Consider the following 15,405-nt stretch of genomic DNA (forward strand, 5'->3'; position numbering starts at 1 on the left):
ATGAAGGTCAATCCGGCGAACGTTATAAACATTTTGATGGAAAAATATAACCGTAATAATAACGAGGAAACACCCACGAATGGGAAGGAAATTGAACTGGCACACATTATTATAGACCTGATTGATAAGTACAGAGAAGCAGGGTACATGAATTTCGAAACGCAACAAGAATTAATATTCGATGATTTAACAGACGAACCGACTTCAGTTGATGTTCCCGAAAACGAAGAAGATTTGGAATCAGCGTCAACATCGAAACCGTCGTCTTCAAGTTCTCCGGACGAGAGTCCAGAAGAATTAGAATATGGAGGCATTGATTTAGACTATAAGCAGAAAGCTGTAGATTTTTGGAAGAGTGGAAGAAAAAGACGACTAAACTTCCAAACTGTAAAAAACAAATTCAAGAAATTGAGGAGACTATCAAATTTATACAGATGGGAAGAACAAATTAATAAAGGCGGATGTCGATACGATAAACTTAAAGCAATTGCACATGCTACACTTCAAAAATTTATTGTAGCAAGAAATAATAAAATGTTGGTACACGACATAGATTTGAGACGGTGGGCAACGAACGAAAATTTATCAATAAATTTAGCAGAATTTGAGGCATCGTCCTTTTGGGTTGTGGAAGTTTAAAGAGAACTATAATATAGTATCAAGAAAAACGACGAAACTCGTTACCCGCCATCATAGTAACCATTTAACAGATTTGATCGCAGCAGCAGAAGATTTTGTGTGTCATGTGAAAGGGTATTTTGAAAATGATGGCGCAAGCAATATTTTCAACAGTGATCAAAGTGGGTTCCAGTTGGAATTGCACTCTGGTCGAACACTTTCACACAAAGGTGAAAAAGAAACGAGTGCTCTTGTCCAATCAATATCGTCAACAACTCACAGCTACACTATCCAGCCCACAATTTCAGCTGATGGACAGTTGCTATCAACATTGTACATTGTTTTGAAAGAAGTCAAAGGACAGTTGGGACCTCGTGTACGAAGAAGTGTGTTTACGGCACCCAATGTCCATATTGAAGCTTCCACATCGGGAAAACTAACGAAAGGATTATTTAGAACGTGGTTGACCGAAGTATTTCTCCCATCTGCTCCAGAAAATTCTGTTTTACTTCTTGACTCATGGAATTGATATAACGACGAGATCATACGTAACGCCCTGCCAGAGAACAAACAATTAGAGGTATTAACGATACCAAAAAATACGACGCCATTAATCCAACCACTTGACGTGTATGGGTTCCGCATTTGGAAGAATTTTGCTCGAAAACTTTCCGATCTTGCAATATTATTAAATATTGATATCAATCTACACGCAAGAGATAATATTATTAAACTACAATCATTAATCCACAACCAATTATCAGCTGCGCGTTATAAACGGTTGTTTCAATATGCTTGGTTCCGCAGTGGATATACATATAGAAGAACGGCCAGGAGAATTTGAAAATCCTGTAGAGTTTTGCTTTACAAAATTAGATAGTCTAACGTGCTTCCATTGTTCAAATGTAGTTGTACTGAAATGTTCTTGGTGCAAAGAACATTTATGTTTTTCTCATTTTATCCTTGAGTATCATTATTGCCAGAATTATGTAGAATAATCTTTGAGGACAGCTCTTCCTTCAAAATCAGCTCTTTTCAGAGCTACCATATACGACGAGGAAAACTCCAGGTTCGATTAACTTAAAGTCTTTAAGGATCCACAGTTTAAAAAGGCTGCAGGTATATTTTGACCGAAGGCCCAACGACTGCAGAAATTCACAAGCGAATTGGCTATAAAAGTCGGTACTCTTACTCCGCCGCGGTCATTAGCACCGCGTCGCGCTGCTACCTGCGATTCCTTGTTTAGCTACTAATAAAATAATAAACGACACATAACCCAGTGGTATTGTTTAAAATACTATACACGTTTATACTAAATGCTTTCGATAAAACAAGCCAGAATTCCTTCCTACGCACGCCAGGTGCAAGACTATCTTCCATTATGCATAATTATTGTTAAATGGCAAAAAAAAAAAAATCCTGAAACATGTATCCCCTATTTTGGATCAAAGATCACACACCCAAGTTTACATTAAAATTAACTAACAATAAATAAGAGAAACTACAAAAAAAAATCAATTTTTTAATATATTGTTTAAACAAAAAACGTTTGTTAAAATTTTCTTGCGCGACTACATTTGCCATTGAAAAACACACAATTTAAAAAAAAAATCAAATTTTTTCGACCTCTGGTTTCTGAGATATCTCAAAAAGTATGGTTTTGACCCCCAACTTTGAGGGCTGTTTTCACCCCTTCAAAGTGGATGGTTGCCGATAAAAAAAAATACGTGTCAAATACTTTTCAAAGAACTATAAACTCCCAAAGTTTCATCAAAATCTGAATTTCGCTTCTGAATATGTTCCCTTGTTAGACGACATTCTTGAATACGACAATTATCTATTGTATCAGGGAACCCCTGATAACTTCAAAGAGACACCTAACCGAAAACAATATTTTCAATTAAATACGGTATCCAATAGAGACAGAGAAGCTCTTCAAGCTTTAAAAATAAAATTAGAAAAACATCAAAAGATAGGAGCCACCCAACAACACTTTAATATTAGAGAAATTGAAATGATCAGGAAAATAATTAGATTCATAGCATCGCGAAACTCGAAAAAACTTTATGTCTTACAATTAGCCACAGAACCAGTTATAGAGATTACGCCACAGAGAAAATTAGAAGTATTAAAAGAAAACCATAACGGTAATTTTGCTCAACACTTTGGAGAAAATAAGACGATAGCTAGAATCAAATCAAAATATTTTTGGGAAAACATAGAGAAGGACGTGAAGTAATTTGTAGGCAAATGTCTTTATTGTCAGCAAGAAAAACTCAATCGACTTAGGCATCGAGAAGAGGCATGCATCCCGAACACTCCCGAATTCCCAAACGACAAAATTGCAATGGATATCTTTGGACCATTACCAATAACCTCCAAGGGTAATCAATTCGTTTTGTCCATTCAAGATCAATTGACCAAATGCCTAATCCTTATTCCGATGAAGGATCAACGTGCAGAATCGATTATTGACAAGCTAATTGAACATTTTATTTACACCTTTTCGGCACCCAAACAAATATTAACAGACCAAGGTTCAAATTTCGTCTCAAACCTGATGCAAGGATTTGAAGAAGCATTCCAAATTAAACATATTAAGACAACTAGCTTCCATCCCCAGAGCAATGGATCCCTTGAAAGACCTCACGCTACGGTTAAAGATCTTATTAGAACTTGCATTAAAGAAAGACAGAAAGAATGGGACGAAGTATTAAAACTTATATGTTTTGGTTATAATACGGCAGTCCATGAAGGAACAGGCCATACACCCTTCGAATTAACTTTTGGTAGAAAAGCAAATTTGCCAAGCGCAATATCTGCTACGAGTACGCTTACGCACAATCAACTCTTTAAATTATGGAGCAAGAAACATGCAGAGTATTTAGAATCCGCAAAGAAAACAATAGAAAAAATAAAGCAAGGAATAAAAGAGATCAGGATAGGAAAATAAGGTTACAGAGCTTATTTAATGTTAACGATAAGGTATGGATCCACAATGACCATAAGAGTAATAAGTTAGACTCAGAATGGATAGGGCCAGCGGTCATATTAGAAGTCAAAACGCCGTACTACATATGTAGGAACTTAAAAACTAATAACGTGATAAAAGTTCACGGAAATAGACTAAAGTTGTATAAATCTTAAAATTTCGATGTAACCCCACAGGAAACGTTCTACTATTTTGTAAAAATTGTTACAATAATAATTCTACCGCCAATACCGAGGTATCCGAAGTAAGAACCTTAGAAGCCAGCGCACCTGCACCATATAACAGCAGCCCCCTACCGAGCCACAACATACCACCACAATTCAGGCTATAAGAGATAGACGACACCGAATTTGACATCGCACCTGTCAGGAGAAAACGAGTTCGTTTCGGAGCAACGAAAGTCTAAAAACGGGGGAATGTCACGGCTCGATAAGACCAAGATGCCAACCCTCGCAACACGTCACCAGGCCCAAGTTCATCAGTGACTCAGCGGCCCAATACTTTGTACCATAGAATAATCTCAAAACCTTGCACCCTCAAAGATTATCCATTATATCCATAAGATTATACATTAGTATATAAGACACTCTAAATTCTTGTATCGAGTTAGTCGACTGTTACCTCTGCTACGGCACGTCAAGCCGATTCAACCTTTAAATAAAGTCATTTTGTGTTCCTGAAACGTCTGAGTAGTGATTCGCGAAAGTGAAATACGTCGATCTTCACGAAGTCTCCTATTTCACCGTAACACGCGCCGCGCGACGCAACAAAGTATACATATGTTGTGACGTTGCAACCGTTTGAATTTCGATTCAAATTGGGTTTTGCTGGGAGTTGAATTTGGATTCAGATTTAAATATAACAATTGAAAGTTGAATTTTAATTCAGATTTAAATATCAATAATATCCTAGAAGAAAATGGTAAAGTAGAAGCGTCATTGTTTAAAATGAGTCCAGGTTTAATGTTGCACTAATCTTTTTGATTTGACTTTAGATTTAAATGTAATGATTGAAAGTTGTGAATTTGAATATAGGTTCAAATATAATGATTGAAAGATGAATTTGAATTTAGATTTAAATATAATAAAATTGAAAGTTGAATTTTAATTCAGATTTAAATAAAATGATTGATAATGCATCATGCAAAAATATCCTAGAAGAAAATATTAAGGTAGTAGCTTCATTGTTTAAAATAAGTCCAGTTATATTATTGCACTATTTTTCTTATTTACCGAAATGATCAGTTACCAATTTAATTCACAGTATTAACTATTATCACTCGAACCACTGATATCCGTCGTTCCAGTCTAACTGTGCATCTCGAATCGAGGGGAGAAGACGTCCCTCCCCCTCTGTCACTACAGAATTAGTCACGTGACATTGTAACGCATGCTCGACAGTGACGTGACGCGTCACGCGACCAGGCCATGGCGGAAGCATGGAGGAATAGCGTCGTAGAAGGGGAAGGTTGAGTGGGGAGATGAGTCTTAATCTGGCGACTCTGTTCCTGTTTTCAAGCGTGCTTCTTACCCATTTCGTTAAACATTGTTTCCGGAAATTCCTCGCGCTCGGCATTGTTATCGGCAATTGTTTATCATCAGAGAAGGCTAAATGCTGGTCAATCAGTTTTACAGAGTCTAAATGAGTCCAAAGCAAGCAGGCAGTGGCGCACAGTGGGATAAAACCGATGAATTTTGTGTCAAAGTCAAAAAACTTTCGATAGAAATGAGATAGAGCGATGATTTTGAAGTGAAACTTCTTTGCTGAGGGGGCTACAATTTTCTAGCGTTACGGAAGTGACGAAACTTCGCGAATAACCTCGAATAGTTTGACAAGTAACATTTTCATAATTAATTTACTAACTTTAAAGACTTCATTGGTGAACTTTTAAGATTGTAGAATGTAAAATGAAGCCTTGGCTACATTCCCATTTCAGTTTTATGCAGGTTTGATGCTTAAATTGTTAGTTATTAACAAATTTTGGAGAAGTGGTATGTTATGTATGTCTGTCCTTGTCGCACAGTTCGACCCTCGTTGTCTTACGCACTATGGGAACTTCCGAAACAATCAGCCCGCGCAACAATTGTTAATAACTAATTAACCAGAGTTAATTTGTGAACATTTGCAATTGGATAACATAGAATCAACCTCCAGCTACTTTCACATGCAGTTTCTCATCAGATTTTGTTCTGACTGAAAGATTTATAAACAATTATCTAAACCCTTGTTCTAAACTAACCTGAAAAATTTTGACAGGTGTCAGGTAAGTATTTAGAAAAACATACACGTGGAAAACCACGCGCGGCAGAAGTGAAACTTCTTGCAGTTTAGTAATATTTAGAAGTAAATTTAGATTGGAAATGGTAAATAATCCTAATGAAGAGACAACAAGATCAGGAACAACTCTCGATGCAGTATTTGCAAGACATTTAGGGTGGATTTATAGCAGAGATGGGCAAAAATTTATCTAAAATTTTCAAATAAAAGATAAATGAAAGTTATCTTTTATCTGTAGTTATCTTCCTGAAATACATATTCGACACAGTTTATCTGTAAGATACTCTCCAAAAAATTTCATTTGACATCTGTAGGTTATCTGAGCTCGAAGTAACTGCGTATGCGTATTCAACGCCTCTAGCGGCGAGAAGTTATTCAAGAGGCACTATCCGTAAGATACAGCGTGAGAATTTTCAGTTTATCTTTCACAATTATTTGAGAGTCGAAGCAGCGCCACCATGTATCTTGCGGTTGTATCCGTCAGATTTTGGCTATTGGAAATGTATCTGTGAGATTTCAATGGGACGATTTCATCTTAACCTTCAGATTTATTCGAAGCTCGACGTAGCAAGATGATTTATTCAATTTTTTCATTCGTGACGAGTATTTCTCAGAGATGAAATCACATGTATCTTTATTCGTTATTTTTATTTGATTTCAAATACATCTTGATGCGACGTTGCCAAATCGTAATACTATATTTATATTTATATTTGTTGTTTGTTATGTATTATTTTTTAATATATTATTTTAATATTATTATTGTTTTATAATTATTATCTTTTGTATATGTAGTAATAGATCTAGTGTTTCTTCTATAAAGTAATAAGTATCATTTTCAATTAGTCCTTTAGCGAATAAAAATATTTCATTTAAAATTTATTTAACATTGAAAATGCATTTTTCATGAAAAAAAACAATAAAAAATAATTTACCACGAAGGGATTCGAACCCGGGCCTGCTGCGTAACAGTTCCGCTCGCTGCTGTTGCGCCACACCATTGCTTGGTAAAAGTCTGAACTAAACTATATATATTTTACGGTTATGAAACTTTAATTGCAAATATCTCGAAAACTATTGAGCGTCTGCCCCTATAATGGGGTATTTTCGTAATCAGGGGAACGAGATCTATAACTCTGTAAAGTCTGAACAAAATCCGTGAGGGACAGAGCGGGGGTTCTCCTTGTTAGACAAAATTGAATCAAGAATATCTATATCATTTTTTAGCTATCACAAGCCAATTGTTTCAATGATAGAATCATAGAAAAAATAATGAACGATCAAAATTTGCGACGCAAAGAAGGAGAGCGTATGGGAAATGCTATGAACTATGTCTCTTTCTTTCTTATACGCTCTCCTTCTTTGCGTCGCAAATTTTGATCGTTCATTATTTTTTATATGATTTTCTATGACTCTATCATTGAAACAATTGGCTTGTGATAGCTAAAATATGATATAAATATTCTTGATTCAATTTTGTCTAAATGTCTTGCAAATACTGCATCGAGAGTTGTTCCTGATCTTGTTGCCGCTTCATTAGGATTACTTACCATTTCCAATCTTAATTTACTTCTAAACATTTTTTTATTAAATTTGAGCTAAAATATTTTAGGATATGGAAAGAAGTGTTTTCCAACTTTGAAAATCTGTGTCAAACTTTCAGAATTTCAAGAAAATTGTGGATTATCCAATACCATGTACGGATAGTGTTTTTTATTGACATACTATACATATACATGATTATTTTCTAGAATTTTAAAATTATCTACATATAAGATCTACATCTACATATAAGACAAATTTATTTTTCATTTTTACATTACAACAATAACTAGTTACGAAATTTATTTCGTAGCATTTATACGCATGAACGAAATATGTATACAATATTACATGCTATACAGTATACAGCTAGGAGCATAACTGATCACACACTTTAAATCAGAATAACTTTTTTATCAATGGACCAAACGACTTCAAATTCTCTCTCTGTAAGGCTAGAAGAATTAGTTTAGTAAATGACGTCTAATAAATATACTGAAAAAATGCATTTAGTGTTTTGTAAACTCGTATAAATTATATACATTCTGAAAATTTAATTGAAATTGGTTTACGAATTATAAATGATAAAAAGTGGTAAGAAATTGTAATTTTTATTTATTATTTTATCTATTTTGACACGTCATTTACTAAACTAATTCTTCTAGCCTTGCAGAGAAATTGAAGTCACAGGGTCCATTCATAAAAAAGTTATTCTGATTTAAAGTGTATGTGATCAGTTATGTGTGGGAGGTTTGAAATATAATTTAAATCAAGCAACCCAACGATCACTTAACAAAAAGTTATTTATTACGAATACAATTGTAAAAAAGAAATATAACACAAAATGTACGATTCGCTATTATTTTATAAACAGCTTGAATGTTGTTAAATGTCAGGTTCTGTTGCTATATACTGGGTGCTTCAATCCAAAAGCAGCAAATCAATCCACATTATGCTCCTAACTGTAAGTACGTTAATACTTTTCTATAACTAATGTCGAGATTCATCCATTGATATATTAACAAAGACATCATTCTATTTTAAAAAAGTGAAATTGTAAAATTGTAAAATTGTAAAATGGTAAAACTGTATAATTGTAAAATTATGAAATTGTAAAATTGTATTATAATATTGTGAAATTGTGAAATTGTAAAATTGTAAAATTGTGGAATTGTGGAGTTGTAAAATTGTAAAACTGTAAAACTGTAAAATTGTAAAATTTCTTTTCATGCAAAAATTATACACACAAAATTTGAGATGAATTGGACGTCGAGAAGGAATGGCAACATCGAATGCGAAGTTTTCAAATATAACTGCACGCTAAATGTGAAGAGTACGCTGAAAATTCAAGTTAAATATTTTATATCTCCAACTCCAAAAATATAATTACATGCATGCGTTCAAACGCAAGTTTACTTGGCACGAATTCAGATTATTTCAGATTAATTAATTAGCCTGTCGACTTTTCCGACCAACACCGTCCCGCTAACAAGTCCGTTTCCGCGAAGCGTAATACCGGTGAGAATGACGCGTTCCAATTGAAACAATAACTCTAATTCGCCCACCACAAATTAAATGAATTGCTCAGGCTATGTATTGTCTAAAAATATTCTTATTTACAGATCTATTTACAATATCAAACAATGAAGAAAATGGAATTCAGGCTATGTATTGTTTAAAAATATATTCTTATTTAGAGATCAATACACATGATCAAAGCATGAAAAAAATGGTATACGTATATTAGATTCGTATTTTTCTCAGTAAATTGTAGTTAAAAGCATAGATCCAAGCTCCAATTGTCGCATGAGTTTTAAAAAAATCTATACGCGTATAGTGCATTCGATGACTATGCAAGTCGCTTAGCACTACAATCCATTTCACCTATTTGCAAATAAATTTCACAGTTTCCTAAATCAATTTGAACCATTTGCAAATAAATTTCACGTTTTCGTAAATCAATTTCACCTATTTGCAAATAAATTTCACAATTTCGTAAATCAATTTCAACCATTTGCAAATAAATTTCACGTTTTCGTAAATCAATTTCAACCTACTGCAAATGAATTTTCGCCTTTTTTATAGGTCTTGCATTCCAAATGCATTGTTTCGGAATCAAAATACTAGGACGCGTGTGCTGCTTGGTACGAGTCGGCCAATCGCGACGCGCTACCAAGTCACGCATGCGTCGCTCAACTGTGACGTAATCGTGACGGCCAGCGACCAATACCGAAGCATGATCTATCGATCATCAAATCGATACCCTGCGACAATAAAAACAAAGTCGACAGGGCACCTTTAGCCAGTCGAAAACTAATTCGAAAATCAATTGGATTGTCACGGCCCGTTAAGACCAAGATGCCGACCCTCGCAATACGTCACCAGGCCCAAGTTCATCAGTGACTCAGCGGCCCAATACTTTGTACCATAGAATAATCCTAAAACCTTGCACCCTCAAAGATTATCCATTATATCCATAAGATTATACATTAGTATATGTATAAGACACTCTAAATTCTTGTATCGAGTTAGTCGACTGTTACCTTTGCTACGGCACGTCAAGCCGATTCAACCTTTAAATAAAGTCATTTTGTGTTCCTGAAACGTCTGAGTAGTGATTCGCGAAAGTGAAATACGTCGATCTTCACGAAGTCTCCTATTTCACCGTAACACGATCGCCGTCACGTTATCACGTCTTGTCTATCAACGTTTCGTCTCAAAGACTATCTCGTAGTCAGTTTTGAACGAAATCGCCCGCGCGTGCATTTTCACGCCGACTCCTGTACAATTAACAGATCGCGACACGAGCGTTGAAAAATAAAGTGGAGTTCTGCTCTTCAAACGAAGGATTCGCTCATCTTTTTGGCACCCATTCACTCCGGTCCTTTTTCAAGGATAGAACGGCTATCCTTGGGGTGATCAAGTCGAACTAAACTTGTGTCAGCCCGGCGACAATTCGCCTACGAAACATGCATCCATTTGCAAATCAGTTTCACCCATTTTCAAATCAAGTTGAATCTTCTGCAAATCAAATTGATCGTTTTTCAAATCAATTTCACCGTTTCACTAGTCAAACTGAACCATTTCAAATCATTTTCACCCATTTCCAAATCCAGTTGAACCTTTTGCAAATCGAATTGAACGATTTACTGATCAATTTCACAAAGCAAATCAATTCAAAACTTTTGTGGGTTTTGCATTCCAAATTCATCCTTTTGCAAATAAATTTCACCCTTTTCCGAATGAATTTCAATCTTTTGCATATGAATTTCATACTTTTGAAAATGAATTTCAACCTTTTGCAAATCAATTTCATCCTATAACAAGTCTAATTGAACCTTTCCAAATCAATTTCACCCTATAGCAAGTAAAATTGGACTTTTGCAAATCAATTTCACGTTATAACAAGTCTAATTGAACCTTTGCAAATCAATTTCACCCTTTTGCGAATCAATTTCAACCGTATGCAAATCAATTTCAACCAAATGCAATTCAATTTCACCTTTTTGCAAATCAATTTCACCCTTCTGCAACTCAAATTGAACCTGAAGAAGCTTGGATGGTCGTGTTCGAAATGAGAATAGAAACAAGTTCGCGGGAAGGTCTCTTTATTCAATCGTAGTCGTTGCTTCTACAAGTCTCTCTGTAGCTTCTCCCCGACTCTGTCTTCGGTACGCCTTTTTATCCTTTTTCCGAAAGGCGGATTCTAAACACCAAACTGCACTGATTGGGCAGTTGATAACAATTGCCTCCAATCAGGCAGTTTTCTCGTTTAGGACACTCCCACCATCCTTGCGCCCGAGGCGCGCTTTTTCGGGGATGCAGAAAGTGACCGTTAGGGTTTTTATGATATAGCGGTATTTCCTCCAGGTCGGCGAGGTACTTACCGTGGCCTTGCATGGGCCCCTCGGACCTCGGTCGGCGCGACCCTTCGGAAACTCGGGGTTTACGATATCAGCATTTGCTATTGAGGCCGTCAACGAAAGATTCTACCGAACGGGACATACATTGTCTACGACATCTAAATTGTACGCGTTAAAAACGGCTTTCTCAAAAATAGCTTTATTGCTGCTAGCCTCGCAAACCGTCCTGACCATTTGCACGCCAGATGTTTTATGGTACGTGCCCATGGCCGCTACAAACCTTTGCAAATTAATTTCAAACTTTTGCAAATCAAATTGATTTTTTTTCAAATCAATTTCAAACTTTTTCAAATTGTTGAAAATTAATTTCAAATTGCTGCAAATCAATTTCACCCTTTTGAAAATGAAATTGATCCTTTTGCAAATCAAATTGAACCTTGTGCAAATCAATTTGACCCTTTTATAGGTTTTGCTCAGAATGGCAAAGTGATCTCAGTTATAACGCAAGCTTAAATAACAGTACTTAATTTAGCTAATTATTGTAGTTAATGATTCGGGAGAACGAGAAGTCAAAAGGCAAGTATTGAACGTCGTGCTATCGGGAAATGAGGAAGAAATACAATCTATAATGAAAACTGTGTCAAACTACAGAAACCGCTGTCCCGAAATATGTTATGCTGTTCTGTTATTTGTAGGTAAATTTTCCCGAAACTTCGTGACTTTTATATCTTTAATGCGAAACACATAACCAAGAAACCTAAAATGTAAATGTTCGGCCTCGTACAGACTAGAACATTTCGACGAACGACGCGGCGATCGGAACGGATTTGTGCTATTTCCAGATTTTCTTGCGAACAACTATGGGATCTGCAGCGGCGTATACTACACAAAGAAATACAGAAAATGTTGACAGTTTATTGAGTGAATTAAAGTTTCAAAGTGAAATGTTCAGGTCTGTACGAAGCATTAAAGGCATCAGATTCGAGATTAAATGACTTGAATTTTTGGAGATGTTGCAACATGATGAATTTTCATCTTTATACATATGATTCTACGATTCATATTCTGAATAAAAACGGAAGGGTTAAGTTCCGAGGGCGCGTTCCGTAAACATCAAGGTTGGTCACACATCGAGCCCTTTTCGGTTTGACTGAGCGTTCTAGTTGTGAAAATCGCACACGTCTTTTGATATGTAAATACTAGAGGTGTGCGGAAACCCGGGAATTCCCGAATCCCGATGCCGGGAACAGGATGGGAAGTCTCGTATCATGTCGGGACGGGATCCCAAAAATCCTGAGTTTTTCCTGAGAATATTCAGGATTCCCGGTGGTGTTCGGGTTTCCCGTGAATTTTTTCGGGATTTCTGCAGGGGTGTGTGAGATTCCCGAAAATGTTCGGAATTCCCGTAAAATATCCGGGACTCCCGAGAATTTTCGGGATTCCGTCCCGATCCCAAGAAAAATTCCCGTCCCGACCGGAATCTCGCACACCCCTGGATTTCTGATACTCTACGGAATCTTTTAATATCGTTTTTTAGTCTTTATCTATGCTACAAGAGTCTTCATTATAATCTCGGGCTAAGTTTCCGATTACATCCTTGCAATGTTTTCATAGCAAGGGCCTCTTTAATAATTTGAGACAAATTATGAAGTAGAAATGTAATTTTTTCAGATAATTTAAATCACCGATGTCTTTGTTTATAAATTTCTGTCTATTTCTTAACATTTGTTCTTTATATTATGAATATTTAGGATACGCTATCCTAAAAAAAATATCTATCCTGCAAACAGATTTGTAAGTGCCATCCGTTCGCGTTCGTGCGCGCCCAAATGCGCGCCTTGGCGTTCGTGGCACCGTTCGTCGAAATGTTCGTCGAAATGTTCGTCGAAATGTTCGCTGAAATGTTCGTCGAAATGTCACAACATCTCCAAAAATTCAAGTCATTTAATCTCGAATCTGATGTCCTTAAAATGTTTCATACAGACCTGAACATTTCAACTCAATAAACTGCCAACATTTTCTGTATTTCTTTGTGTAGTATACGCCGCTGCAGCTCCCATAGTTGTTCGCAAGAAAATCTGGAAATAGCACAAATCTGTTCCAATTTATAATTCAGATCTTCATTCAATTAAATTACAATGTAATTCGTCAATTCCTCAAAATAAAGAATAAGTTTCAATTATGTTAAATTTCAACAGTTTATATATGCGGGGTACTCGACTGCCCGATTTCATCGAAAAAGTTACGTTACTGAGGCTGAAATTTCCGTGCATGCGCGAAAAACTGTGGCCTCAATCGGAACACTGCCTACATTAGAGATAGAAAGAGAGGCAAAAATCCTTCTGGCAATCGTCATTTTGGTCAAAAAGGAACCTATTTTCAAAATTTCATCAAATTCTGAGAATGGACGTAAACGGAAACACAGCCCATGAAATACTGTTCTCGAAATAATTGTGAATATTTCGAGATGAAATAATTGTTCTCGGCTCGGGTATTCATATTTCGGGGGATCGGGGATCATATTTCAATTACATTGTATTTCAATGATATTGTATTTCAATTATATTGTATTTCAAGTATATTGTATTTCAATTATACTGTAATTCAATTATAAATTGAATTTCAATTATATTGTATTTCAATTACATTGTATTTCAATTACATTGTGTTTCAATTATAGTGTATTTCAATTACAAATCTGATTAAAATACTTAGTAATTGAATTACGTTGTATTTGAATTATATGTATAGTAATTCATTTACGACGTAATTGAATTAATTGAAATACAATGTAATTCAATTACGTAATTGAACAAGAGGGGTTTTGTTGCTCGCTCGCTTCGCGAGCTTCGCAAGTAGGGTTGTCGTAGCTCGCTCGCTTTGCGAGCTCGCGAGAGGGTTAGTGGTACGGATGTTATTTGGTGTGTGACTCTCCACGAGCCACACAAAGAACTTCCCGATTCGTTAGTTGCAGTATATTATTATCATTATTAAGTGTACGTTTTAAGAAGATTATACGTTTTCAGGGAAATTCAATAGTTTTCTACTTTTCAAAATGTTTGCTATATGGCGTCGCATTAAACCAACATCGTAGGCTCGTTGCTCGCTTGGTTCCTTGTTATAGCATACTAATGTTGCAAAATAAATTGTCTTAATTAGTTTTTCGCAAACGATACAACTCCTCATTATCCGGGTTTGCAGTATTGATCTTGGTTTTTTTCGATACTGTTAATTTAAATTGTCCCAAGATATATAAACCGCGCTCAATTTTGAAACTCTGCTCAGTGCTACATACAAAATTTGTAAAGTTCGCCTTTCTGATTTTTTAAAATCCAAACATACTTTCTCGTATGTTTGTCCCTGACTTTTATGAATCGTAATCGCTTCAGCAGGAACCACTGGAAATTGACTACGTGTGATTTGATATTTTTCCTCTCTCGACATATTTACTTGATTCGACATTTTTATTATTGGTGCTAAATTTTGATCAATATTGGCATTTTTCATATAATCACGATAACGAGTTCTTACTATCACTCCTACTCTGGCCAATTGAAAATCTAACCAAAATATAGACGGAATTTTAGTATTTTCTTGAAAAGTAATAAATTTTAATATTCCGCATGTGTGCTCCATTAACCAATCCGTTTTCAACATCAATGTTATTAATAATTATCATATAGTTTATATCAATTTTCAATTTAATCTCAGTTAATAATTCGTTTTGAACTGATTGTGTTTTTAAAGATTGTAATATACATTTTTTTTGTACTTTCATCGATATTCTCCGAAAATGTATTCTCGGCAGTAGAGATGATTAACTCACTCTTGCATTGGGATAATTTTCGATTATTGTAAGCGTAAAATTCGTCGTAAGACACAAAAAAAATTTTTTGTATAATTACGTTTGTTTCTTCGGTGGAAACTTTCCGTTCTCTCGTATAAATTGCATTGTTGAATGAACTTCTTTCGAAAAAAACTAAAAAAACTAAAAAACTACTTGACCAAAATGGACCAAAATCTAATCAGCTCTAAGTTACAGCGGGGCACATCGATTGCATCATTCATCATCCTGATCGCGTTGTTACTTTTTCTGAAAACGTTAACGAAAAA

The 15,405-nt window shown here is 35.4% G+C and overlaps 1 protein-coding gene across 1 annotated transcript; it reads left to right on the forward strand.

The window, feature by feature from the left end:
- Positions 1 to 1,763, forward strand: LOC143212570 (uncharacterized). Its single transcript, XM_076431481.1, is given in 3 exon segments — positions 1 to 540; positions 599 to 1,435; positions 1,437 to 1,763. Coding segments are annotated over 3 exon segments (1,557 nt in total). The 3' UTR covers positions 1,617 to 1,763.
- Positions 1,764 to 15,405: the final 13,642 nt, after the last annotated feature.

The sequence above is a fragment of the Lasioglossum baleicum genome, chromosome 10, assembly GCF_051020765.1.
Source record: "Lasioglossum baleicum chromosome 10, iyLasBale1, whole genome shotgun sequence".
Taxonomy (NCBI): Eukaryota; Metazoa; Arthropoda; class Insecta; order Hymenoptera; family Halictidae; genus Lasioglossum; species Lasioglossum baleicum.